The 25,345-nt window shown below is 46.6% G+C and overlaps 1 protein-coding gene across 1 annotated transcript; it reads left to right on the forward strand.

Annotated features, from left to right (window-relative positions):
• The first annotated feature begins 18,160 nt into the window (after positions 1-18,160).
• Positions 18,161-24,626, forward strand: LOC140407318 (uncharacterized). The gene is made up of 2 exons (XM_072494905.1): positions 18,161-18,650; positions 21,563-24,626. Exon 2 carries the CDS (start codon positions 21,918-21,920, stop codon positions 22,701-22,703), a length of 786 nt encoding a protein of 261 aa, XP_072351006.1. The 5' UTR covers positions 18,161-18,650; positions 21,563-21,917; the 3' UTR covers positions 22,704-24,626.
• Positions 24,627-25,345: the final 719 nt, after the last annotated feature.

A 25,345-nucleotide genomic window follows, 5' to 3' on the forward strand; every position in this document is an offset into this window, starting at 1 on the left:
CTTTGGGTTGTGGGGATGAAACCCACGCAGACACTGGGAGAATGTGCAAACTCAATGACTTCACTATTTCCAATGTTTAATTGGAGGAAATGTCTGTTCACCCAATTCTGGATGTCAGACAAGTCAGGACGATGTGTGAATTGGAGGTGGTGGTTTTCATATACACCTCTTACTTTGGGAAAGTTGGGGGTTTGAGATTCTGTCAAAGTTATTGTTCAAGTTGTAGTTGTATAAAATTTGTCTCCTTTACCTCCTGCCTCTCCACTTCTATTTGTCCCCTTCTGCTCCCAAAGTGTCCAGAGTCTAGTGTCGGCCCACTGACCCAGGGTGACCGGCCGCCATCTTGGTAGAAACAAAGTAGAAACTTGGTAAAAACGGCGCATGTGCGGCCATTTTGGTGAGGGAACAGGAAGTGGAGGCTTCAGGGTCCCAGTGACCAGGAGAAAAATCATTCTGAACCCTGGACCAGCTCTACCCTCCCATCCAATAATTTTAATATTTAAACATATTTTTCTGTTGATATTTTTGAAATACTCTCGTACTGCCCACTGCAAAACCTTCACTGAACTACCTGTATCACAATGGCAGTTGAGCAAAACTCAGTGAGTTCCAGGATCTGCCTGAAAAGGCAGCGATACGATTCACTAATTAATTTTAAAAGAGAGGTGGATAGTTACCTGAGGATGAGAAGGTGCAAGGCGAGGGACATGAAACTGGACTGAGGGATGAACAAGTCCGTTCTTTCTAAAAGTCAGCACAGGAAAGATGAGCTGAACAACCCCCACCACCCCCTCTTGTGCAATGCACCTCTACGATTCTCGGAACCTGAATGGAACCAAAACAAAATCCGAAATCGTTATTGGTCATTTTACTAAATGTAAAGAGGACACTGTCCATCAGGGGCCATTTAAGAGCAGAATAAACAGGAGCAGTTGGAGGACATAGAGCCTGCTCCACTTTTTCTCCTTGTCGCCATTTTCCTTCTTTCCCTCTGTATCCAATAATCTCTTGAATTCAGTCTTGAATATACTCAGCGACTGAGCATCCACAGCCTTCAAGGGTGTCGAATTCCAATTGAGAAACTTGAATGAAGAAACACCTCATCTTATTCACATATCGCCACTAACATCTCAAGATGTTTTACCGGAGGATAGGCAGACAGGGATTCCTACAAATAGTTGTTTGTGGTTCATTGCAGTTCCTTGACAAGGTATCGGCTTTATTCTGAGTGTTGTGAAGGCTGAGCTGACTTTTCTGGTACGCCTGCTTTCCAGAGATGATCAGACAAGAGTAATGCTGCTGGGTTCAACGCTTTTTCAGCCTCTGCAGGAAATTGAGAAAAGAGGCAGCATTGCTCTGCGGCCACACAGGATAGTACTGGTTAGATTCAATGTCTTTATCCAGAGGGTGTGGAACTTGCTGCCACAGGGACTGGTTGAGGAAAACAACATGAATGCACTTAGCAAGTTGCAGACACAAGAGAGAAAGGAATAGAAAGACCTACAGACAGAGAGAAGTGATAGGCTCATGGGGAATATATACACTGACACTGGGTACAATGACCTGTTTTTGTGCTGTCTATTGAGTTTCATTCTACTTTGATTCTTTTTACAGGGTATTGGAATGGAAAGACTTACAGACAGAAAACTCAAAGTTTGAGAGCCTTTTGATTTGTCAGGATATGAATATCATCGGCCCCTGAATGTGGAAAGAGAAATGTTGGTCTTCTATCTGTGGGAAGGTCAGTGTGACTGGAAAAAGCACCGAGACACATACATACGCAAGTGAATGTGTTCCAGTGAGCTGACTGTGAAAAGAGCCTTAACCAGTTACACAGCCTGAAAAAACATCACATCATTCACAGCAGAGAGAAACTGTACACGATGTTCTGTGTGTGAATGAGGCTCCAATCTGGAGAGACACAAGGTCATCGGCACCATGGAGAAACGGTGGAAATGTGGAGACTGTGGGAAGGGGTTCAAATCTCCATCCCTGCTGGAAGCTCATCAACGCAGTCACACTGGGGAGAGACCATTCACCTGCTGCCTGTGTGGAGAGGGATTTACTCAGTCAGCACACCTTATGAAACATCAACTTGTGCACAGTAATACGAGATCTTTTAAATGTTCTGACTGTGAGAAGAGCTTCAAAAGTGAAATGGATCTGCTGAGACACCAGTGAGTTCACACCGGAAAGAGGCCATTCACCTGCTCAGAGTGTGGGAAGGGATTCACTCAGTCAGCCAACCTGCTCACACACCAGCAGGTTCACACTGGGTAGAGGCTGTTCCCTTCCTCTGTGTGTGGGGAAAGATTTAATCATTTATCTAACCTGCAGAGACACCAGAGAGTTCACACTGGAGAGAGGTCGTTCACCTGCTCCGAGTGTGGGAAGAGATCCCTTCACTTATGGAACCTTGCTACACATCAACTTGTTCACAGTGATCAGAAACCTTTTAAATGTTCTGACTGTGAGAAGAGCTGTAAACTACATCTGATCTGCTGAAACACCAACGCACTCACACTGGGGAGAGGCCGTTTATCTGCTCTGTGTGTGGGGAGAGATTCACTTGGTCATTCCACATGCTGAGACACCAGAGACTTCACGAGTGACTGCAGGGGTTGGATTCTGCTGTTATTGCTGCTGTTAATCACATCCAGGACTGAACCATGTTCATTCTGACAGCTGGAGTTTGTTTCTGCTGATAATAATCCCTGTTACCAGTTGGAGCTCAATATTTTGATATTTGTCAAATGAATTAATGTTTCAGACACACACTTTGTTGGGTCCTTAATTTCTCCAGGATAAGAGGCAACTAATTTGTGTCCTGTCACAGATTGCTCCATTTTTTGGACTTTTCTCCTTTCTAACTCTAGATTATTTCAATTCTCATACCTTATTACTTCCTTGGGTTTGAGGGTGAGACCCACACAGACACAAAATACTGTGTTTTCTGTATTGGACAATTACATTAAAATCTGGAACACATGTCGATATGGATTGGTGTCTCCATATCATGTGTATAAAGTATTGATGTTCTCTAGTTACGCTCTTCCCCACATTCTCTCCATATCCTCTCTCACAAAACCTTCCATTATTTTAAAGATTTCTATTAGGTTATCCCCCCCTTCGAAGGAGAGATGAGACCCAGCCTGTCAATCCTTTCCTGATATTTTATATGTACCGACACATTTCTGGTTTCACAATTATAAATCTTCTTTGCACCCTCTTCAGTGCCTCGGTATCATTTTATAATATCGTGACCAGAACAGCATGCAGTGATCGGTGAGATACTTGATCCAAGAGTCACAGATAACCCCAAAAATGGGACCAAGCTAATATGCGATTTTACGCTGGTTTATTAAGAAACAGTTTAAAAATGATGCATAATGGACACACAAAACATCATACAGCCTGAGAATGATTTCCCAGTCCCAGAGGACAGACGGATGATGCAGAATGAGTACTGGTCTCCATTACTAGTGGCTGCAGTCTCCTCTGGATGGTTCACTGCTGTGAGCCAGTGTGGGTGTTGGGTGAAGCCAGTATGGATCTTTTTAGAAATCTCTTCCTGTTTTAACCTTTACACAGACAAATGGTTTGCGGATGGATCCTGAGATCCAATCATATCAGGATTAGAAATGTCAATTTAAGAGCCTGTGTTAGAGACCAGTCCTGGGCAGAAAGAACAGGTCTCTCCTGTGTTTGTCACCCAGCAAGCTGCTGTGGGAGATTTCTTCACAGGCGAGAAAGGAAGTGAGCTATTCCTATAATATTCAATAAATGCCTTAATATTTTATCATTTATTCCTTACAAATCTTCCCGTCTTGAGAAGTGAATATCCTTATTGACTTCTCTCAACTGATTTCTGATCAACCCACCTATTTCTACACTACAAGCTTGTTTTCATAATTTCTTGATTACATCGATAACACACTTAGATAACATACTAAAACTGCTAAAGTTATCAGAATCAGCAACACAAATGCTTGAGCTGCCACCAAGAATAAAAGTAAAAACCTTTCCAGTAAAATGTGATAACTGTTCACTTAGATTCATCTTTCCCAGCTGCAGAGCATCTCACACCATTCCAAATTATTGGCATGTTGAAAATACATCTGCTTCAAACAGAAGTTCATGCACGGACTTTAAAGATTCTCCAGCTCTCTGTTCAGCTACCTTCACCTTGTGGATATTTTCTAAATCCAGATTCTAGATCCCTCTTCACTTTAATTTCACTCCCTCTGACAGATACAAGTGTGTATAATTATATTCTGATTGTTTTAAAGTCAGTTTTTCAGTGGAATATGAGTCAATATCATAATGATTTAAAATGTTGTCTCATTCTACTGATCACATTAATCGCTCGATGTTGTTCTGTTATCGAATAGCTGAGTATGTCTGGGACCCGTTCTTCAGTGCAGCTTCACCATGCATTTCCACATCTGCACACCCACACTGGAATCCCAGTATCAGGCTCCATGTGCCATACACGTCACTCTTGGCCTTTCAGGTGTTCTCACTGAAAAGTCTGGCCCGGGGGGGGGGGTCTCTGTCGGAGGATCTGTACTTCTCTCTCCCTGCATGGCTCCAATGCCTCAGTCGATGGCCAATCAATTCAGTTTATCTTTTAAAGTTCAGAGGCAGGGACATATTTATCTCCAAGAGAAAGTTATCAATTTATTTGTCTGATCTACACTGATTTTCACTAGAATGTACATCGATATAACATTGTTCTATTCTATTGAACTCTCCCCAGGGTGAGTTATCCCATTTCCCATTGGGTGATGTGATTTTCTCTATATCTTATTCTAAGTGGGCCATCCTATTAATTATTATCAGTCTCATTCAGGAGTCCTGGAGAAACTTTACTGTCCAATAGTAATTGCATTCACACAGTATTGTCTTTGTATATCAGAGACACAAGTATTTGAAATCAGTTTGGAGATAACTCCCATATCTCCCGTTCTCAAACACCCTGTTTTGAAAGATAAGAAATGGGATAAAGCCAAATCTTTAAAATGCAAATTGTCACCGTGCTGTCAGTGGAAAGGGTTAACTTCTCTGTTTGGAGGGGATTATAAGAGGGGATTATAAGAGACAAGATTTATAATCATCTAGATAGGAATAATATGATCAGGGATAGTCAGCATGGCTTTGTGAAGGGTAGGTCATGCCTCACAAACCTTATTGAGTTCTTTGAGAAGGTGACTGAACAGGTAGACGAGGGTAGAGCAGTTGATGTGGTGTATATGGATTTCAGCAAAGCGTTTGATAAGGTTCCCCACGGTAGGCTATTTCAAAAAAATACGGAGGCTGGGGATTGAGGGTGATTTAGAGATGTGGATCAGAAATTGGCTAGCTGAAAGAAGACAGAGGGTGGTGGTTGATGGGAAATGTTCAGAATGGAGTACAGTCACAAGTGGAGTACCACAAGGATCTGTTCTGGGGCCGTTGCTGTTTGTCAGAGGTGGCAAATGGAGTTTAATGTAGAGAAGTGTGAGGTGATTCACTTTGGAAGGAATAACAGGAATGCGGAATATTTGGCTAATGGTAAAGTTCTTGAAAGTGTGGATGAGCAGAGGGATCTAGGTGTCCATGTACATAGATCCCTGAAAGTTGCCACCCAGGTTGATAGGGTTGTGAAGAAGGCCTATGGAGTGTTGGCCTTTATTGGTAGAGGGATTGAGTTCCGGAGTCGGGAGGTCATGTTGCAGCTGTACAGAACTCTGGTACGGCCGCATTTGGAGTATTGCGTACAGTTCTGGTCACCGCATTATAGGAAGGACGTGGAGGCTTTGGAGCGGGTGCAGAGGAGATTTACCAGGATGTTGCCTGGTATGGAGGGAAAATCTTATGAGGAAAGGCTGATGGACTTGAGGTTGTTTTCGTTGGAGAGAAGAAGGTTAAGAGGAGACTTAATAGAGGCATACAAAATGATCAGGGGGTTGGATAGGGTGGACAGTGAGAGCCTTCTCCCGCGGATGGATATGGCTGGCACGAGGGGACATAACTTTAAACTGAGGGGTAATAGATATAGGACAGAGGTCAGAGGTAGGTTCTTTACACAAAGAGTAGTGAGGCCGTGGAATGCCCTACCTGCTACAGTAGTGAACTCGCCAACATTGAGGGCATTTAAAAGTTTATTGGATAAACATATGGATGATAATGGCATAGTGTAGGTTGGATGGCTTTTGTTTCGGTGCAACATCGTGGGCCGAAGGGCCTGTACTGCGCTGTATTGTTCTATGTTCTATGTTCTATGTTTGTTTGCAAAGGGATTGGTTGCAAACATTCCCAACTGTGCCCAATTGTGCTGACTTTATGTGACTTTCCTTTTCAGATCAATGAACCAAACGCTGTCTGTGCGGAGTCTGCACGTTCTCACCGTGTCTGCGTGGGTTTCCTCTGGGTGCTCCGATTTCCTCCCACAGTCCAAAGATGTGTGGGTTAGGCGGATTGGCCATGCTAAATTGCCCTTAGTGTCCAAAAAGATTAAGTGGGGGTTACTCGGTTATGGATTACGGGGATAGGGTAGAGACGTGGGCTTGAGTAGGGTGCTCTTTGTAAGGGCCGGTGCAGACTCGGTGGGCTGAATGGCCTCCTGCACGGTAGATTCTATAGTTTTTAGTCCAGTAATTATAAACATATATCTGTCTGGCAGCCTGCATTTAAATTTTCATGTTTCTGTGTCTAGAACAGGAAGCAGTGAGCAGGGATCTGTCACTCAGCCTGAATCAGCACCTTCAGGAGAATTGGGAGGGTGAATATTAGATACAGCAGAGTGAGAATGGAGGGAGAGTGTGTGGGATGGAGATTTACAGCTTTTGGGGAATTAGAGAGGAAAGAATGTTCCAGAGAAACTAGAATTGTCTGTTCTGAATCTCTATCCTGCACTGACAGTGATGTCTTTTGTAAATTGTTTTTCCAGGATATTAGAAGAGGAGGAATTACAGACAGAAATCTCAAATGTGCCTCGATCTGATAGATTCACTCGTTTCCTTGAGACCGGAATATCATCGGCCTTTGAATCTGGAAGGAGAAATGTTTTCTGTTCTGTCGGCTTCAAAAGATTTTAATCATCAGTGTGACTGGAAAAGCACCAAGACACACACACCCGAGTGAGAGTGTTCCAGAGCGCTGACTGTGGAAAGAGCTTTTACTAATTAAAAAGCAGAAGAAATTTATCACATCCTTCACAGCGGGGAGAGACCGTACATGTGCTCTGTGTGTGGATGACATTTGAACTGATTGTCCAACCTGCTGAGCCACAAATGCACCCACACCATGAAGAAACCGTAGAATGTGGTGGCTGGGAAGGGATTCAGATCTCCATCTGTGCTGGAAACGCATCGTCGCACCTCGAAGCTGAGAACGACATCTGACCAACATTTCCCCTGGAGACGTCTGAGACAGTGGAACACAATCAGCAGTCACAAACCTGAAGAAGAGAAGGGAATTCCAAAAGATGCTTTTTTGGACTAGGAGAGCAGGTTTTGGTCTGCAGCTGCTCCACCAGCGAGAAGAGGGTCCCTGTAACTGTGTTGTCTGAAACTGGCCCTGTCTCCCACATTGTGCAAACTGAAGATGAGCGAGTGTGGAGACAACACAGATCAGTTGTTAGAGACATCCATCAATGTGCCAGTACCGTGTGTGCTAGAACTACCTCAGGATGAACCACCATCCATACTACCCGATCATGTGACCGCAACTTCTGGTCAATCTGCAGAAACCGAGATTGCTGAAGAACCCCTTGCTGCTCCTAATCTTCTGCAAAAGAGACGATAACACCTTCCAAGGGAGAGACATCTTCTGAAGACCCGGGGAGGACATCCAAGGTCAAGAAGAACCAAATCCCTGAAGTGAGCAGGCAACCAGTGCAGAATAGACACCCGCCCGATTGTCTTTCCTATTGACTGTATAATTCTTTGCCTGTTTTTGTGTATATGTTTTGATCATGATGTAAATGTAGTTTTTTTGATTTGATTTGATTTATTGTCACGTGTATTAGGATACAGTGAAAAGTATTGTTTCTTGCATGCAGTACAAACAATGCATACCGTAAATAGGGAAGGAAGGAGAGACTGCAGAATATAATGTTACGTTGTAGGAAGGTGTAGAGAAAAGATCAACTTAATACAGTGATTGAGGCTTTCTTAACCGGCCGAATTTTAGCGGGGTCGGTTCTATTCGGTTTTGTCCCAGGTGCTCAGAGGTCCACTGAAGGGGCCGAATTTTAGGGCAGCCCGATTTTGTGTAGCAGCAAACACCAAAAGGTTCATAAGTGTAAATAGCATGTGGGATCAGCCAAACATGACCTCCAAAAAGAGGAAAGAGAAAGGGAAGTGGAATGAGTCGGGTTATGGGATCAATACATTCTGCATCCCACAACCAAACTGTGGAGCAGCTCCCTCAATAAGTTCACAGCTGATCTGATTGTAACCTCAACTCCACATTCCCACCGATCCCCCGATAACCTTTCACTCCCTTGCTCATCAAGAATCTATCCAGCACTGCCTTCAAAATGGTCAAATCTCACCAGCTGATTATGGGAGGGGGTGGTGCGGATTTCAATTCTGTAAGGGAGCCAAGGTTGGATTGGTTCAGCCTTAATTTTCACAGTAACTTCATTGCAACGTTAATGTAAGCCTACTTGTGACACTAATAAGACACAGGTGCTGAATTAGGCCACTCGGCCCATCGAGTCTGCTCCGCCATTCAATCATGGCTGATATTTTCTCATCCCCATTCTCCTGCCTTCTCCCCATAACCTCTGATCCCCTTATTAATCAAGAATCTATCTATCTCTGTCTTAAAGACACTCAGTGATTTGGCCTTGATCGATAATGTCCAATTAAATCCGTTACCTTGATGGTGGGGCTTGTCGCTACCGGCCATGTCTTTGGTGTCCGAGGCACGTGGGCCTTCCCAAATGAGGAAAGCTCAAATGGGGCAAAGAGTTGCACAGATTTACCACCCTCTGGCTGAAAAAAATTCCTCCTCACATTTGTTTTAAAGGATCCTCCCTTTAGTCTGAGATTGTGTCTTCTGGTTCCAGTTTTTCCTACAAGTGGAAACATCCTCCCCATGTCCACTCTATCCAGGCCTCGCAGTATCCTGTAAGATTCAATAAGATCCCCCCCTGATCCTTCTAAACTCCAACGAGTACAGACCCAGAGTCCTCAACCGTTCCTCATACGACAAATAAAGGGTTGAGCAAGTTTAATGGGCCAAATGGTCGACTGCAGCTCCTATTTGTTATGATCTCTGTGTCCAGGACAGGAAGCAGTGAGCAGGGATCTGTCAATCAGCCTGAATCAGCACCTTCTGGAGAATTGGGAGGGTGAATATTAGATACAGTGAATGGAGGGAGTGTGTGTGGGATGGAGATTTACAGCTTTTGGGGAATAAGGGAGGGAAGAATGTTCCAGAGAAACTAGAACTGTCTGTTCTGAGTTTCTATCCTGTATTTGCAGTGATGTATTTTGTAAATTGTTTTTCCAGGATATTAGAAAAGGAGGTATTACGGTCAGAAATCCCAAACATCACATCTTGATCTGACAGTCACTTGATTCTTTGGGTCACACACACCCGAGTGAGAGTGTTCCAGAGCACTGACTGTGGAAAGAGCTTCAACCAGTTACAGAGCTTCACAGCGGGGAGGGACTGTACACGTGTTCTCTGTATGAGTAAGGCTTCAATTGTCTAACCTGGAGAGACACAAGGAGACCCAAAACATGGAGAAACAGTGGAAATGCCGGGACTGTGGGAAGAGATTCAAAGCTCCATCTGCACTGGAAGCTCATTGGCGCATTCACACTGGGAGAGGCCATTCAGCTGCTCTCAGTGTGGGAAGGGATTCAGACATTTATCCACCCTGCGGAGACATCAGCCAGTTCACCCCGGGGAGTGAGCATTCACCTGCACTCAAATTGAGAAGGGATTCTGTGTTTCCTTGTACCTGCTGAGACACCAACAAGGTCACAAGTGATTACAGGGGTTGGATTCTGCTGTTATTGTTGCTACTCTCAATTACACCCAGAACAGCATTGTGTTCATTCTGTCAGTTGGTCAATGGGGAGGGTCGGAGGGATTTTGTTCTGCTGGACTGGCCGGTCTCACGACTTTGCCTCCAGTGGGCTGATGCTCTTGAGCCTTGTGGCAAATACTTGGCTTCAAATTTCACAAGGATCACAGAGTGAAAGGGTGTTTGGAAGGTAGATGACAGATAGTTCCTGTTCCTGTTTGGAACCCCAAAGCATGCAGTTCAGATGAAGATAGGCTTTGGTGGTTACATGGTTCTGTCTCAGAAGGAAACTGTCAAGCCATGAGGGGCAAGTTGTCTGCAGTTGGTTAGGAACTTACAATAAAATTTGTAATGATACAATTGCATTTAAAGAATTATCACATATTTACATAAAATATAGATTCCTTTAAGAAACAAATATCCAACAGGAAAAGTGACGCAACCGTGGTTAACAAGAAAAAGTAAAGATTCCATTAGGTCAAAGGAAGAGGCTCATTAATCGATGACAGATTTATTGCTTCACTGATTTATTGGTACCTTGAAGAATCAATGCAGTATAATTCTTAAATTCAGTATACATACAGACAGAAAATAGAATATCCACAAGGCAAAGTCATTGTTTCTGATAAAAATATGAGAATTGCTGTACAGCAACTTAATACGTGTCAGAATCTAACACGGTTTCAAGAAAAGTTGCATAAAAGCCCTCGTAATGAATAAACCGTTGTTCTACAAATACATCTCGTAATGAAAAAGTTTTGCAGCCTTAACAGAAACATTCACAAAATGTAGCAAAGCCTTAGCAACAAGCAAGGTTAATGCAGAACACCTTGGGGGCGATTCTCCAATATTGGGCCCAAGAGTTCGCGCCATCATGAATGCAGTCGTAAACCGGGCCCGGTTACGTACGATTCTGCCCCCCATAGGGGCCGGCACGGCGCTCGAGCAGTTCACGCTGCTCCAGCCTCCTTTCGCGGTGCCAAATGGGTGCCGCGCCAACCCACGCATGCGCAGTTGGGCCGCGCCATCCTGTGCATGCGCGGGGGACTTCTTTAGCACGCCGCTCCCGACTCAAGATGGAGTAGGTGTTCAGGGGCCGGCCGCGCCAGAAAATAGGCCCAGGGAGGGATTTGAAGAGGAGGCAAACCCCTCCACCCACTCCAGGTTCAGTCCTGGATGTGATTAACAGCAGGAATAACAGCAGAATCCAACCCGTCATCACTTGTGAACCCTTTGGTGTCTCAGCATGTTGGACGACTGAGTGAATCCCTCCCCACAGTGAGAGCAGGTGAATGGCTTGTTTCCAGTGTAAACTCGCTGGTGTCTCCGCAATGTGGATGATGTTTGAAACCACTTTGTGCAGTGAGAGCAGCTGAACGGTCTCTCCTCAGTGTGAATGCGCTGGTGGGACATCAGTACCTGAGAGCTTTTAATCCCACTCCCATAGTCAGAGCATTTAAAGGGTCTCTCATTGGTGTGAGTGACATTGTGGCTCAGCAAGTGATGACCGAGTTAATCTTTTCCCAGTCGGAGAGGTGAACAGGCTCTCCCCGGTGTGACCTCGCTCGTGTTTCATCAGGTTGGATGAGGTTCTAAAGCTCTTTGTGCAGTGAGAGCAGCTGAACGGTCTCTCCTCAGAGTGAACGCGCTGGTGGGACATCAGTAGCTGAGAGCTTTTGAAACCCTTCCTGCAGTCAGAGCATTTAAAGGGCCTGCTCTTGATGTGAGTGACATTGTGTTTCAGCAGGCTGTATAATTGAGTGAATCCCATATCACACACAGTGCAGATGAACGACTTCTCCCCAGTGTGAACACTCTGGTGTCTCTGCAGGCTGGATAACCGAGTGAATCCCTTCCCACAGTCAGAGCAGGTGAACGGCCTCTCCCCAGTGTGAACTCGTTCGTGTCTCCGCAGGTTGCCAATGTCATTGAATCCCTTTTCACAGTGAGAGCAGGTGAAAGGCCTCTCTCCAGTGTGAACTCGTTCATGTCTCTGCAGGTTGCCAATTTGAGTGAATTCCTTTTCACACTGAGAGCAGGTGAAAGGCCTCTCTCCAGTGTGAATTCGTTCGTGTTTCCGCAGGTTGCTAATGTCAGTGAATCCCTTTTCACACTGAGAGCAGGTGAAAGGCTTCTCTCCAGTGTGAACTCGTTCGTGTCTCTGCAGGTTGCCAATGTCAGTGAATCCCTTTTCACACTGAGAGCAGGTGAAAGGCCTCTCTCCAGTGTGAACTCGCTGGTGTCCCTGCAGGCTGGATAACTGAGTGAATCACTTCCCACAGTCAGAGCAGGTGAACGGCCTCTCCCCAGTGTGAACTCGTTCGTGTCTCCGCAGGTTGCCAATGTCAGTGAATCCCTTTTCACACTGAGAGCAGGTGAAAGGCCTCTCTCCAGTGTGAATTCGTTCGTGTTTCCGCAGGCTGCCAATGTCAGTGAATCCCTTTTCACACTGAGAGCAGGTGAAAGGCTTCTCTCCAGTGTGAACTCGTTCATGTCTCCGCAGGCTGCCAATGTCAGTGAATCCCTTTTCACACTGAGAGCAGGTGAAAGGCCTCTCTCCAGTGTGAACTCGCTGGTGTCCCTGCAGGCTGGATAACTGAGTGAATCCCTTCCCACAGTCAGAGCAGGTGAACGGCCTCTCTCCAGTGTGAACTCGTTTGTGTCTCCGCAGGCTGCTAATGTCAGTGAATCCCTTTTCACACTGAGAGCAGGTGAACGGCCTCTCTCCAGTGTGACTGCGTTGATGCCTTTCCAGCTCGCACGGGGCTCTGAATCCCTTCCCACAATCCTCACATTTCCATGGTTTCCCCGTGGTCCGGATCATTTTGCTTCTTGCCACGTTGGACGATCAGTTGAAGCCTCGTCCACACACCGAATTCCTATTGTTGGACGTTCAGTTGAAGCCTCGTCCACACACAGAACACCTATACAGTCTCTCCCTGCTCTGAATGGTGAAGTATTTTTTCAGGCTGTGTCGCTGGTTAATGCTCTTTCCACAGTCAGTGCTCTGTAACAGTCTCACACGGGTATGCATGTGTGTCTCAGTGCTTTTCCAGACACACTGATGTTTAAAATCTCTTGAAACAGACAGAATAGACAAACATTTCTCCTTCTAGATTCAAAGGCCAATGATCCCAAGAATTGAGTGACTCAGTCAGTTCTTGACGTGATATTTAGTTTGAGATATTGGCCTCAAACTCCTCTCGTTCGAACTTCCTGTGAACAGATTTTACAATAGTAATCATTGTCAGTACAGGATAGAAACTCAGAACAGACAATTCTAGTTTCTATCGAACATTCTTTCCTCTCTCTTTCCCTGAAATGCTCTAAATCTCCATCCCACACACTCTCCCTCCATTCTCACTCTGCTGTATCTAATATTCACCCTCCCAATTCTCCTGAAGGTGCTGATTCAGGCTGATTGACAGATCCATGCTCACTGCTTCCTGTCCTGGACACAGAGACCTGAAAAACTTCATGCAGGCTGCCAGACAGATATATGTCTATATTACTGGATGAAAAATGGGTGTAATATACAGGCTGTATTCATTTACTTTTCCTCCCAATTTTCCTGAAGGTGCTGATCAACAAATCTAAACTCACTAAAACCTGTACAAGAGTAGAGAATCTCCATACAAGTATATTTACTGATTAGAGATGGGGAAATTCTGAGGAAGAATTTTATTTAGTCATGGAGTGGTCATGACAGGGAACTCACTGCCCACAAGGGTTGTGGAAGTCGAGATGATCAATAAATTAAAATAAAATAGGATGGTCACTTGAAGAAAATAAGCTTTCAGGGGAACAGGGATATCGAGGGGGAATGGGACTGACTGGATCGCTGTACAGAGAGTCAGCATTGACTTGAGTTCCCAAATGGATTCTGTCAGTGCTGCAATGACTGTATGACTGGAAATATATAATGTAGGTACAGTACTATTTACAAAACTAGAAATAATAATACATGTCTTTTATTACAGAACCATCAATAATATATATAATACATACCATATAACAACACTAGACATATCTCTGTCCGATATTAAATTTTTAAAAATAAATTTACGGGATGTGGACAATACTGGTTAGGCCGGCATTTATTGCCCATTCACAGTTTCCCTTCCGAAGTAGTGGTGAGCTGCCTTCTTGAACTGCTGCAGTACTTGAGGTGTAGGTACATCCCCTGTGCTGTTTTTTAAAAAATATTGTTTTTTATATATTTAAAGTTCCCAATTCATTTTTTCCAATTAAGGGGCAATTTAGCGTGGCCAATCCACCTACCCTGCACATCTTTGGGTTGTGGGGGCGAAACCCACGTAAACAAGGGGAGAGTGTGCAAACTACACACGGACAGTGACCCAGAGCCGGGATCGAACCTGGGACCTCGGTGCCGTGAGGCAGCAGCGCTAACCACTGCTCCACCATGCTGCCCTACATCCCCTGTGCTGTTAGGGAGGGAATTCCAGGATGTTGCCCCAGGGACAGTGAAGGAATGGCAATATATTTCCAAGTCAGGGTGGTGTCTAACTTGGAAACGAACCTCCAGGTGGTGGGGTCCCAGGTATCTGCTGCTCTTGTCCTTCTAGATGGTAGTGGCTGTGGGTTTGGAAGGTGCTGTCTGAGGAACCTTTATGAGTTATTGCAGTATACCTTGTAGATGGTATACACAGCTGCTACTGTTTGTTGGTGGTGGACGGTTTGAATGTTTGTGGAAGGCGACGCAATCAATCAGGCGGCTTTGTCCTGGATAGTGTCCAGCTTCTTGAGTGTTGTTGGAGCTGCACTCATCCAGCAAAGTGGAGCGTATTCCATTACACTCCTGACTTGTGCTTGTAGATGTCCGGTAGACAAGTTTTGGGGCATCAGGTGGTGTGTTACGCGCTGTAGGATTCCCAGCCCTGGGAGCTACAGTATTAATATGGTTAGTCCAGTTCAGTTTTGATCAATGGTAACCCCCAGGATGTTGGTTGTGGGGGATTCAGCAATGAAAATGCCACTGAATGTCAAGGGGTGGTGGTTAGATCCTCTCTTGTAGGGGATGGTCATTGCCTGGCACTTGTGTAGCACGAATGTAACTTGCCACTTATTAGGCCAAGCCTGGATATTGTCCAGGTCTTACTGAATTTGGACATGGACTGCTTCATTATCTGAGGAGTTGAGAATGGTGCTGAACATTGTGCAGTCATCCACAAACATCACCACTTCTCACCTTATGATGGAAGGGAGATCATTGATGAAGCAGCTGAAGATGGTTGGGCTGAGGAAACTGTCCTGAGGAACTCCTGCAGTGATGTCCTGGAGGTGAGATGATTGACCTCCAATCACGACAACCATCTTCCTTTGTGCCAGGTATGACTCAAACCAGTGGAGATTCCCATTGACTCCAGTTTAGCTAGGGCTCCTTGATACCATACTCGGTCAAATGCTGCATTGATGTCAAGGGCAGTTACTCTCACCTCACTTCTGGCATTCAACTCTTTCGTCCAAGTTTCAACTAAGGCTGTAATGAGGTCAGGAGCTGAGTGACCCTGGCGGAACCCAAACTGAGCGTCCAGGAACAGGTTATTGCAGAATAATTGCCACTTAATAGCAACTTTGATGACTCCTTCCATCACTTTGTTGATGATGGACAGTAGACCTACAGAGAAGTAATTGGCTGAGTTGGATTTGCCCTGTTTACTGTCATCTTAAATGTCCGTCATCTCCTGGGGAAACCAGACCTTTAATTTTGAACATTAGGAAAGAGACCATCCTTTAACCCAGACAAATAAATGTGTCAAGCTGAGGGAGCAAAGGATGTGAATGTCTTTGAGTGAGAGAGAGAGAGAGACCTGGGCCAAGCTTTCCAGGGTCAGCACCCTCTCTGGATTCACTTCCTTTCTCTTCAGTTGCTGCAAATCACCAATTGAAGACAATAAATGGAAAGAGGGAGAAAAGAAAGTGTTTTACAGACAGATGTTGGAGACAGGAGGACGTTTCAGTCTGTGTGAAGCCCAATCTCCTTTCACATGAAGCCCGCGCTGATTGGAGGACCAGCGTCCTTCCGGTCCTAACTCTATCCATTAGCCAACACCTCACAGGAAGGTCAGGGGCTGGGCTTTCCTCCACACATGCGCAGCTTCCCCTCACCCTTGGACATGCGCAGTACCTGATCACCCGCCCGTGCGGCGGATAGAGCGGGTTCCCCAGCGCGGGGGATTGTGGGAGCTATGGCCGACACTGTCCAAACTCCTGGGGTGAAAAGTGGAGGAGGCTTGGGCGGTTGTGTGCGAGCTTGGTGTCCGCCCCCGGGCCGATTCGAAAGGCAGGCCGCCTCTGGGAGCTTCCTGGATGGGGTGAAACAGCAACTCGGCGCCCATTGCTCCTGGTCCCCGAGGGAAGGGGAGAAGACCGGTTTCGGAGTACTGCGACCAGTCGTGTTTCAAGTCAGCGGTTGAGCTGCGGAGACGCTGCTTCGGACTGCGAGGTTTGCTGTCGGCGGTTTTGAGTTCGCCCAATGGAGGACGAAGGAATGGAGGAAGGATGGCAGCTGGATAGGCTGCTGGAAGCAGCGGGTCGGAACCGGGAGTGGATACCCAATGGGCGGCCCGCGGCCTGCAGCCCGGGGTGGGTTGCTGCCGTTCCTGGGGTCTCCGGGGGTTTGGCCCCCCTGGACGCCCTGTGGGCGGTTGGGACTGACTCTGGGACTTTCTTCCCCGTTGTCGACTGTTGCCAACATTGGAGCGACTCTGGCCGCTGCCATTGGAGGACTTTGAGGACATGTTGTTCCTTGTGAAATTTCGGCAGGAGCGCCGGGGTCATGATGTGGAACGTGCAAAATTAATGGACTCTTTTTTATGGACTTTTCTATGAGTACTAAGGGATTTTGTTTTCATGTTTTCTTTGCTTTCGTTTTCTTTAGCAGCCTATGACATTCAACTCATTTCGGGTTTTCCCTGAAATGGTAATTAGTAATTGTGGTGGAACGCTAGTTGGTGTGAAACTGCTCTCCCTCCGAATGGTCCCGTGCCTTTGGGCGGGGTCCAGGAGGGGGGAACCCTCTCTCCTCCGCCGCGCCCGGGTCTGGCATTCCGGAGGTCTGTGCTCTTAGCGAGGAGGGGCCTTTCCCCCGGGGTGTCGGCTGCAGGGCGGGGTGAACGGGGGTGGGTGAGCGGGGATTAGTGTTCGGTGATTGATTCTATCCTGTTAAATCTTTTCTGGGGTGAATTGAGGCCTGGTGATTGGGTTTGATATGACACTGTTAAAATGTATCGAGGCCCTGTGGGTCATATTTGTTTCCGAAGTGGCCGTATTGTATCGGGGCCTTGTGCCTCGCGACTGCTTGTCTTATGTGTTTAGAGGTCGTCACCTTGAAATGTACTTGTGTTTTGTGGATTTTATTTTTGGTTTTTTATTTCATCACTTTTGGAGTGGTCGTATGGTTCCGAGGCCTTGTGCCTCGCGACTGCTTGTTTTATGTGTTTAGAGGCCGTTACCTCAAAATGTACTCGTGTCTTGTGGTTTTTTGATCCTTTTTTCTTTGGAATGTGTGGCGCACAAAGACTCCGTGAGACGAATAGAGTGAAGTCGATGAGGCTTTATTAAGCGTGTCTGTTCCCCAGCAGCCCGATAGTAAACTGGCCTGCGGGGGAAGGCACCGGCTTCTTATACTTCGCCTTCAGGGCGGAGCATGAGGTCAACGGCCAACCAGGACCCGGGATCTGTCAGCCAATGACATTAGGGCTTCCAGTCCCACATGACCCCCAATACATACTACCACAGAATGGTCGTTGGGTTTCGAGGCCTTGTGCCTCACGACTGTTCGTGTTATGTGACTGTTCGATTGTTACTTGAAGTATGCATAGGGCCTGTGCCTTGTGGCTGGTTGTGATAAGTGACTGGTTAATTGGTATTTGGAAACGTATTTCGGCCCTGTGCCTTGCAGCTGTTTGTGTTCAATGACTGTTACAACGTTATTGTGAAATGGAATTGGGCCTTGTGCCTTGCAGCTGTTTTGTGTTCAGTGACTGTTTAATCGTCAATTTGAAGTGTGTTTAATCGTCAATTTGAAGTGTAATGAGGCCTGGAGCCTTGTAAATTGGTTTCTGTAATAATTGTGACGACAATAAAAGAGTTACTCACAGAGGCAGGAGGGAGTTTCAGTCCGTGTGCAGCTCAATATCCAGCTACACAAAGCCCGCGCGCTGATTCACGGGAGGACCAGAGTCCTTCCGGTCCTACAAGTCTTCCCTTTGACCTGAGCCGGGCAGAAGCTCTGAATTGAAGGCGCGCGCATATTTTGGGGGTGATGCGCATGTGCAGGTTGGCTGGGGGCCGGGACAAAGCGGTGCACTGTCAATTGTGTGTCCGGGTCTTCCAGCCTTTCCCATTGGACACCAGCTCAGCGCGGCTGGAGGGAAAAGTCACTCCCACCCCCACGTGGGGTTCCGCCCCTCATTATCTGTCAGCGGGGGACTGACCAATAGGAAATCGGGAGCACCGGAAGGACTCTGCTCCTCCAACCAATTAAAGCTTCCCCATTGTTTGAATGCGGAAGCTGGACAACGAGCAAAGCTGCTGCTTCTGTGTCTGAGCGGAGATTGAGCTTCACACAGACTGCATCTTCCTCCTGTCTCCCAAATCTGTCAGTAACTCTTTTATTGTCGTCACAATTATTACAGAAACCAATTTACAAGGCTCCAGGCCTCATTACACTTCAAATTGACGATTAAACAGTCACTTAACACAAAACAGCTGCAAGGCACAAGGCCCAATTCCATTTCACAATAACGTTGTAACAGTCATTGAACACAAACAGCTGCAAGGCGCAGGGCCGAAATACGTTTCCAGATACCAATTAACCAGTCACTTATCACAACCAGCCGCAAGGCACAGGCCCTACGCATAGTTCAAGTAACAATCGAACAGTCACATAACACGAACAGTCGTGAGGCACAAGGCCTCGAAACCCAACGACCATTCCAAAGAAAAAAAGAACAAGAAACCACAAGACACGAGTACATTTCAAGGTAACGGCCTCTAAACACATAAAACAAGCAGTCGCGAGGCACAAGGCCCCGATACAATAGGGCCGCTTCGGAATCAAATATGACCCACAGGGCCTCGATACATTTTAACAGTGTCATATCAAACCCAATCACCAGGCACCAGGCCTCAATTCACCCCAGAAAAGATTTAACAGGATAGAATCAATCACCGAACACTAATCCCCGCTCACCCACCCCCGTTCACCCCGCCCTGCAGCCGACACCCCGGGGGAAAGGCCCCTCCTCGCTAAGAGCACAGACCTCCGGAGAGCCAGACCCGGGCGCGGCGGAGGAGAGAAGGTTCCCCCCTCCTGGACCCCGCCCAAAGGCACGGGACCATTCGGAGGGAGAGCAGTTTCACACCAACTAGCGTTCCACCACAATTTCTAATTACCATTTCAGGGAAACCCGAAATGAGTTGAATGTCATAGGCTGCTAAAGAAAACGAAAGCAAAGAAAACATGAAAACAAAATCCCTTAGTACTCATAGAAAAGTCCATAAAAAAAGAGTCCATTAATTTTGCACGTTCCACATCATGACCCCGGCGCTCCAGCCAAAATTTCACAAGGAGCAACATGTCCTCAAAGTCCTCCAATGGCAGCGGCCAGAGTCGCTCCAATGTTGGCAACAGTCGACAACGGGGAAGAAAGTCCCAGAGTCAGTCCCAACCGCCCACAGGGCGTCCAGGGGGGGGCGAACCCCCGGAGACCCCAGGAACGGCAGCAACCCACCCCGGGCTGCAGGCCGTGGGCCGCCCATCGGGTATCCACTCCCGGTTCCGACCCGCCGCTTCCAGCAGCCTATCCAGCTGCCATCCTTCCTCCATTCCTTCGTCCTCCATTGGGCGAACTCAAAACCGCCGACAGCAAACCTCGCAGTCCGAAGCAGCGTCTCCGCAGCTCAACCGCTGACTTGAAACACGACTGGTCGCAGTACTCCGAAACCGGTCTTCTCCCCTTCCCTCGGGGACCAGGAGCAATGGGCGCCGAGTTGCTGTTTCACCCCATCCAGGAAGCTCCCAGAGGCGGCCTGCCTTTCGAATCGGCCCGGGGGCGGACACCAAGCTCGCACACAACCGCCCAAGCCTCCTCCACTTTTCACCCCAGGAGTTTGGACAGTGTCGGCCGTAGCTCCCACAATCCCCCGCACTGGGGAACCCGCTCTATCCGCCGCACGGGCGGGTGATCAGGTACTGCGCATGTCCAAGGGTGAGGGGAAGCTGCGCATGTGTGGAGGAAAGCCCAGCCCCTGACCTTCCTGTGAGGTGTTGGCTAATGGATAGAGTTAGGACCGGAAGGACGCTGGTCCTCCAATCAGCGCGGGCTTTATGTGAAAGGAGATTGGGCTTCACACAGACTGAAACGTTCTCCAACATCTGTGAGTAAAACACTTTCTTTTCTCCCCCTTTCCATTTATTTGCTCATTCTGACCTTCAATTGGTGACTTGCAGCAACTGAAGGGAAAGGAAGTGAATCCAGGGAGGGTGCAGACTCTGGAAAACTTGGCCCAGGTTCCGAAAGCTAGTGTTTGAAACAAACATGTTGGACTTTACCCTGGTGTTGTAAGACGTCTTACTGTGCTCACCCCAGTCCAACGCCAGCATCTCCACATCAAAGACAATGATAGCCTTTGCTCTCAGCTTGACACATTTGTTTGTCTGGCTAAAAGGATGGTCTCTTTCCTAATGTTCCCAATTAATGGGCTGGTTTCCCCAGGAGATGGCTGACATTTAAGGGGACAATAAATTAATATCGGTCAGAGATATATGTCTAGTTATAAGGTGCAGATTACAAATATTATTCATGGTTCTGTAATAAAGTATATTGATATTTCCAGTTGTGTAACATTGTACTGTAGCTACATTATATATTTGCATTCATCTCTTTCCTCAGGGGGTTGTTGATCTCTGGAATTCACTTCCAAAGGGACTAGAGGAGTCTGGGAGTCATTGAATATATTCAAGAATCAGTTGGACAGATTTCTGATTGACAATGGAGTTAAGGTTTATGGGGAACAGGCAGGAGGAGGGATTTCTTCACTCGAGGATGTGGTGTAGCTTTGGAATTCTCTACCCCAGAGGACTGTGGAGCTTCAGTCATCCAAGTATTTTCAAGACTGAGATTGATAGGTTTCTAAATATTGAGGATATCACGGGATGTGGGGGACAGTGTGGGAAAATGGTGCTGAGGTAAATCAGCCAATGATCTCATGAAATGGTTGAGGAGGTTCGATGGGCCTAATGGCTGACTGCAGCTCCTATTTGTTATGATCTCCCTATCCTGGAGAGGAAGCATGGATCTGTCAATCAGCCTGAATCAGCACCTTCAGGACAATTGGGAGGATGAATATTAGATACAGCAGAGTGAGAATGGAGGGAGAGTATGTGGGATGGAGACTTGCAGTTTTTGGGAATGAGAGGGGGAAAAATATTCCACAGAAACTAGAAATGTCTGTTCTGAATTTCTATCCTGTACTGACAGTGATGTCCTTTCCAAAATGTTTTTACAGGACAGTAGAAGAGGAGGAATTACAGACTGAAATCTCAAAACATTATGTCTAGATCTGACACAGTCTCTTGATTCCTTGGGACCCGAATACCATCCTTTGAATCCTGAAGAAATGTTTGACTGCTCTGTAGGCTTCAAAACATTTTAAACATTTATGCGACTTGAAAATCACCGAGACAACACACACCCTAGTGAGAGTGTTCCAGAGCACTGACTGCGGAAAGAGCTTTAACCAGTTACACAGACTGAAAAAACATCACACCATTCACAGCGGGGAGAGACTGTACACGTGTTCTGTATGTAGTTAAGGCTTCAACTGATTGTCCAACACGGAGAGATACAAGGAAACTCAAAGCATGGAGAAACCTTGGAAATGTGGGGACTGTGGGAAGGGATACAGGGCCCCATCAGAGCTGGAAGCTCATCGGCGCAGTCACACTGGGGAGAGGCCATTCATTTGCACTCAGTGTGGGAAGGGATTCAGTGATTCATCCCACCTGTTGAGGCACCATCAGGTTCACACTGTAGAGAAGCCGTTCACTTGCTCTCAGTGTGGGAAGGGATTCAATCGTTCATCCACCCTGCAGACACATCAGCGGGTTCACACTGGAGAGAAGCCATTCACCTGCTCAAGGTGTGGGAAGGGATTCAGACATTCATCCACCCTGCAGAAACATCAGCAAATTCACACTGGAGAGAGGCCATTCACCTGCTCTCAGTGTGGGAAAGGATTCACTCAATTATCCAGCCTGCGAATACACCAGCGAGTTCACACTGGGGAGAGGCCATTCATCTGCTCTCAGTGTGGGAAGGGATTCCCTCAGTTATCCCACCTGCGGGTACACCGCCGAGTTCACACTGGGGGGAGGCCATTCTCCTGCTCTCAGTGTGGGAAGGGATTCAGTGATTCATCCACCCTCCAGACACACCAGCGAGTTCACACTGGCGAGCGGCCATTTCTATGCTCAGTGTGTGGGAAAGGATTCACTCTTTCATCCATCCTGCTGACACACCATAGAGTTCACACCGGGGAGAGACCATTCCTCTGTCCTGAATGTGGGAAGGGATTCATGCATGAACGCAACCTGCGGAAACACCAGCGAATTCACATCATGGAGATGCCATTCGCCTGCTCTGAGTAGGAGAAGAGATTCACTGATCCATCCCACCTGCAGAGGCACTGGCAACTTCACACTGGGGAGAGGCCATTCACCTGCTCTCCATGTGGGAAGGGTTTCCGTGATTCATGGCGCCTGCTGAGACACCAACATGTTCACAAGTGATTACAGGGGTTGGATTCTGCTGTTATTGTTTCTGTTCTGAATTACATCCAGGGCTGCAATTTGTTCATTCTGACAGTTGGTCAATGGGGAGGGTCGGAGGGTTTCTTTCTGCTGGACTGGCCGGTCTCACAACTTTGCCTCCAGTGGGCTGATGCTCTTTGTCTTGTTGAGAAAACCTGGTTTCAGATTTCACCAAAGATCACAGAGTGAAGGGGTGTTTGGAAGTAGAAGATATTTCATTCTCATTTCTGTTTGGGAACCCCTAAAATTATGCCACCTTGCCATGAAGATGGGATATGGTCGTTACATGGTTTATTTCTTTAACTTATTTAAGTGTTTTCGTCTGTGAGAAATAATCAGAGGATGAGGGGCAAGTTGTCTGAGGTGAACTGGGAAACTGATGGGAGACAGGGAATAGCTAATATTTACGGAATTATTACATATTTACCAGGGGGCCAATTTTCTCAGTTGGCTGGACGACTGCTTCATGATGTGAAATGACACCAACGGTGCGGGTCAACTCCCGTACCGGCTGAGGTCATCCATGAAAGCCCCGCCTTCTCAACATTGCCCCTCGCCTGCGGTGTGGTGATCCTCAGGTTAAATCACCACCAGTCAGCTCTCCATCTCCTAAATACATACATAGATACATCGAAAATAGAAGCAGGAGGAGGCGATTCAACCCTTCGAGCCTGCTCTCCCTTTCATTATGATCTGGGTGATCATCAAGCTCAATACCCTGACCCTGCCTTCTCCCCATATTCTTTTAGCTACAAGAGCTTTGACTAACTCTTTCATCAAATTACACAATGCTGTTGTCTCAACTAATTTGTGTAGTAGCGAATTCCACAGATTCTGGGTGAAGAAATTTCTCCTCACCTCAGTCCGAGAAGGTTTACCCCTTATCCTCAAACTATGACCCCTAGTTCTGGATTCCTCCACCATCAGGAACATTCTTTCCGAATCTACCCTGTCTAATCCTGTTGGAACTTTCTAAGTTTCTATGAGATCCCCTCTCACTCTTCTAAACGCCAATGAATATAATGCTAACCGACTTAGTCTCTCCCTCAATGTCAACTAAACAAAGGAGATTGTCATCGACATCAGGAAGCGTAGTGGAGAACATGCCCCTCTACATCAATGGGAACCAAGTAGAAAGGGTCGAGAGCTTTAAGTTTTTAGGTGTCCAGATCACCAACAACCTGTCCTGGGCCCCCCATGCCGACACTATAGTTAAGAAAGCCTACCAAAGACTCTACTTTCTTAGAAGACTGAGGAAATTTAGCATGTCAACTACGACTCTCACCAACTTTTACAGATGCACCATTGAAAGCATTCTTTCTGGTTGTATCGCAGCTTGGTATGGATCCTGCTTTGCCCAAGACCACAGCAAACTACAAAAGGTTGTGAATGTAACCAATCCATCATGCAAACCAGCCTACCATCCATTGACTCTGTCTATAATTCCCGCTGCCTCAGAAAGGCAGCCAGCATAATTACTCTATTCCACCTTCTTCCGTCAGGAAAAAGATACAAAAGTTTGAGGTCACGTACCAACCGACTCAAGAACAGCTTCTTCCCTACTACCATCAGACTTTTGAATGGACCCTGCCTTGTATTAAGTTGATCTTTTCTCTATACCCTAGCTATGACTGTAACATTACATTCTGCAGTCTCTCCTTCCTTCCCTATGTACGGTATGCGTTGTCTGTATAGCATGCAAGAAACAATACTTTTCACTGTATAGTATACATGTGACAATAAATCAAATCAAAATCCTCATATGAGAGTCCGTTCCCAGGATCCAGCCTGTTAAACCTTCGCTGCACTCCCTCCATAGCAAGAACATCCTTCCTCAGGTAAGGACAACAAAACTGCACACAATACTCCAGATGTGGCCTCACCAATGGCCTATACAACTGCAATAAAACATCTCTATTCCTATACTCCAATCCTCTCACTATGACACCCAACATACCATTTGCCTTCTTTACTGCCCGTTGAACCTGCACACTTACTTTCAGTGACTGATGCCTGAGGACACCAAGCTCTCGCTGTATCTCCACCTCTCTCAATTTACACCCATTCAAATCATAATCTGCCTTTCTACATTTGCTACCAAAGTGGATAACCTAACATTTATCCAGGTTAGACTGCAGCTGCGATACATTTGCCCACTCACCCAGCCTGTCCAAATCACGCTGACGCATCTCTGCATCCTCACAGTTCACCCTCCCCGCCAACTGTGTCATCTGCAAATCTGGAGATAATACATTTACTTCCCTCGTCCAAATCATGAATACATAATGTGAACAGTTGGGGTCTGAGCACAGATCCCTGTGGCACCTCAGTAGTCACTGCCTGCCAATCAGAAAAAGACCCATTTATTCCAACTTTTTGATTCCTGTCTGCTAACCAGCTTTCTATCCATTGCAAGACACTACCCGCAATCCCAAATGCTTTAACTTTACACAGTAATCTGCTGTGGGAGACATTGTCGA

The sequence above is a fragment of the Scyliorhinus torazame genome, unplaced genomic scaffold (genome assembly GCF_047496885.1).
Source record: "Scyliorhinus torazame isolate Kashiwa2021f unplaced genomic scaffold, sScyTor2.1 scaffold_1453, whole genome shotgun sequence".
In the NCBI taxonomy this organism is placed as follows: domain Eukaryota; kingdom Metazoa; phylum Chordata; class Chondrichthyes; order Carcharhiniformes; family Scyliorhinidae; genus Scyliorhinus; species Scyliorhinus torazame.

What these genes read in the sequence shown, in the direction of transcription:
- LOC140407318 (XM_072494905.1), top strand. Translation starts at nt 21,918, where the DNA reads ATGGAGAAACCTTGGAAATGTGGGGACTGTGGGAAGGGATACAGGGCC.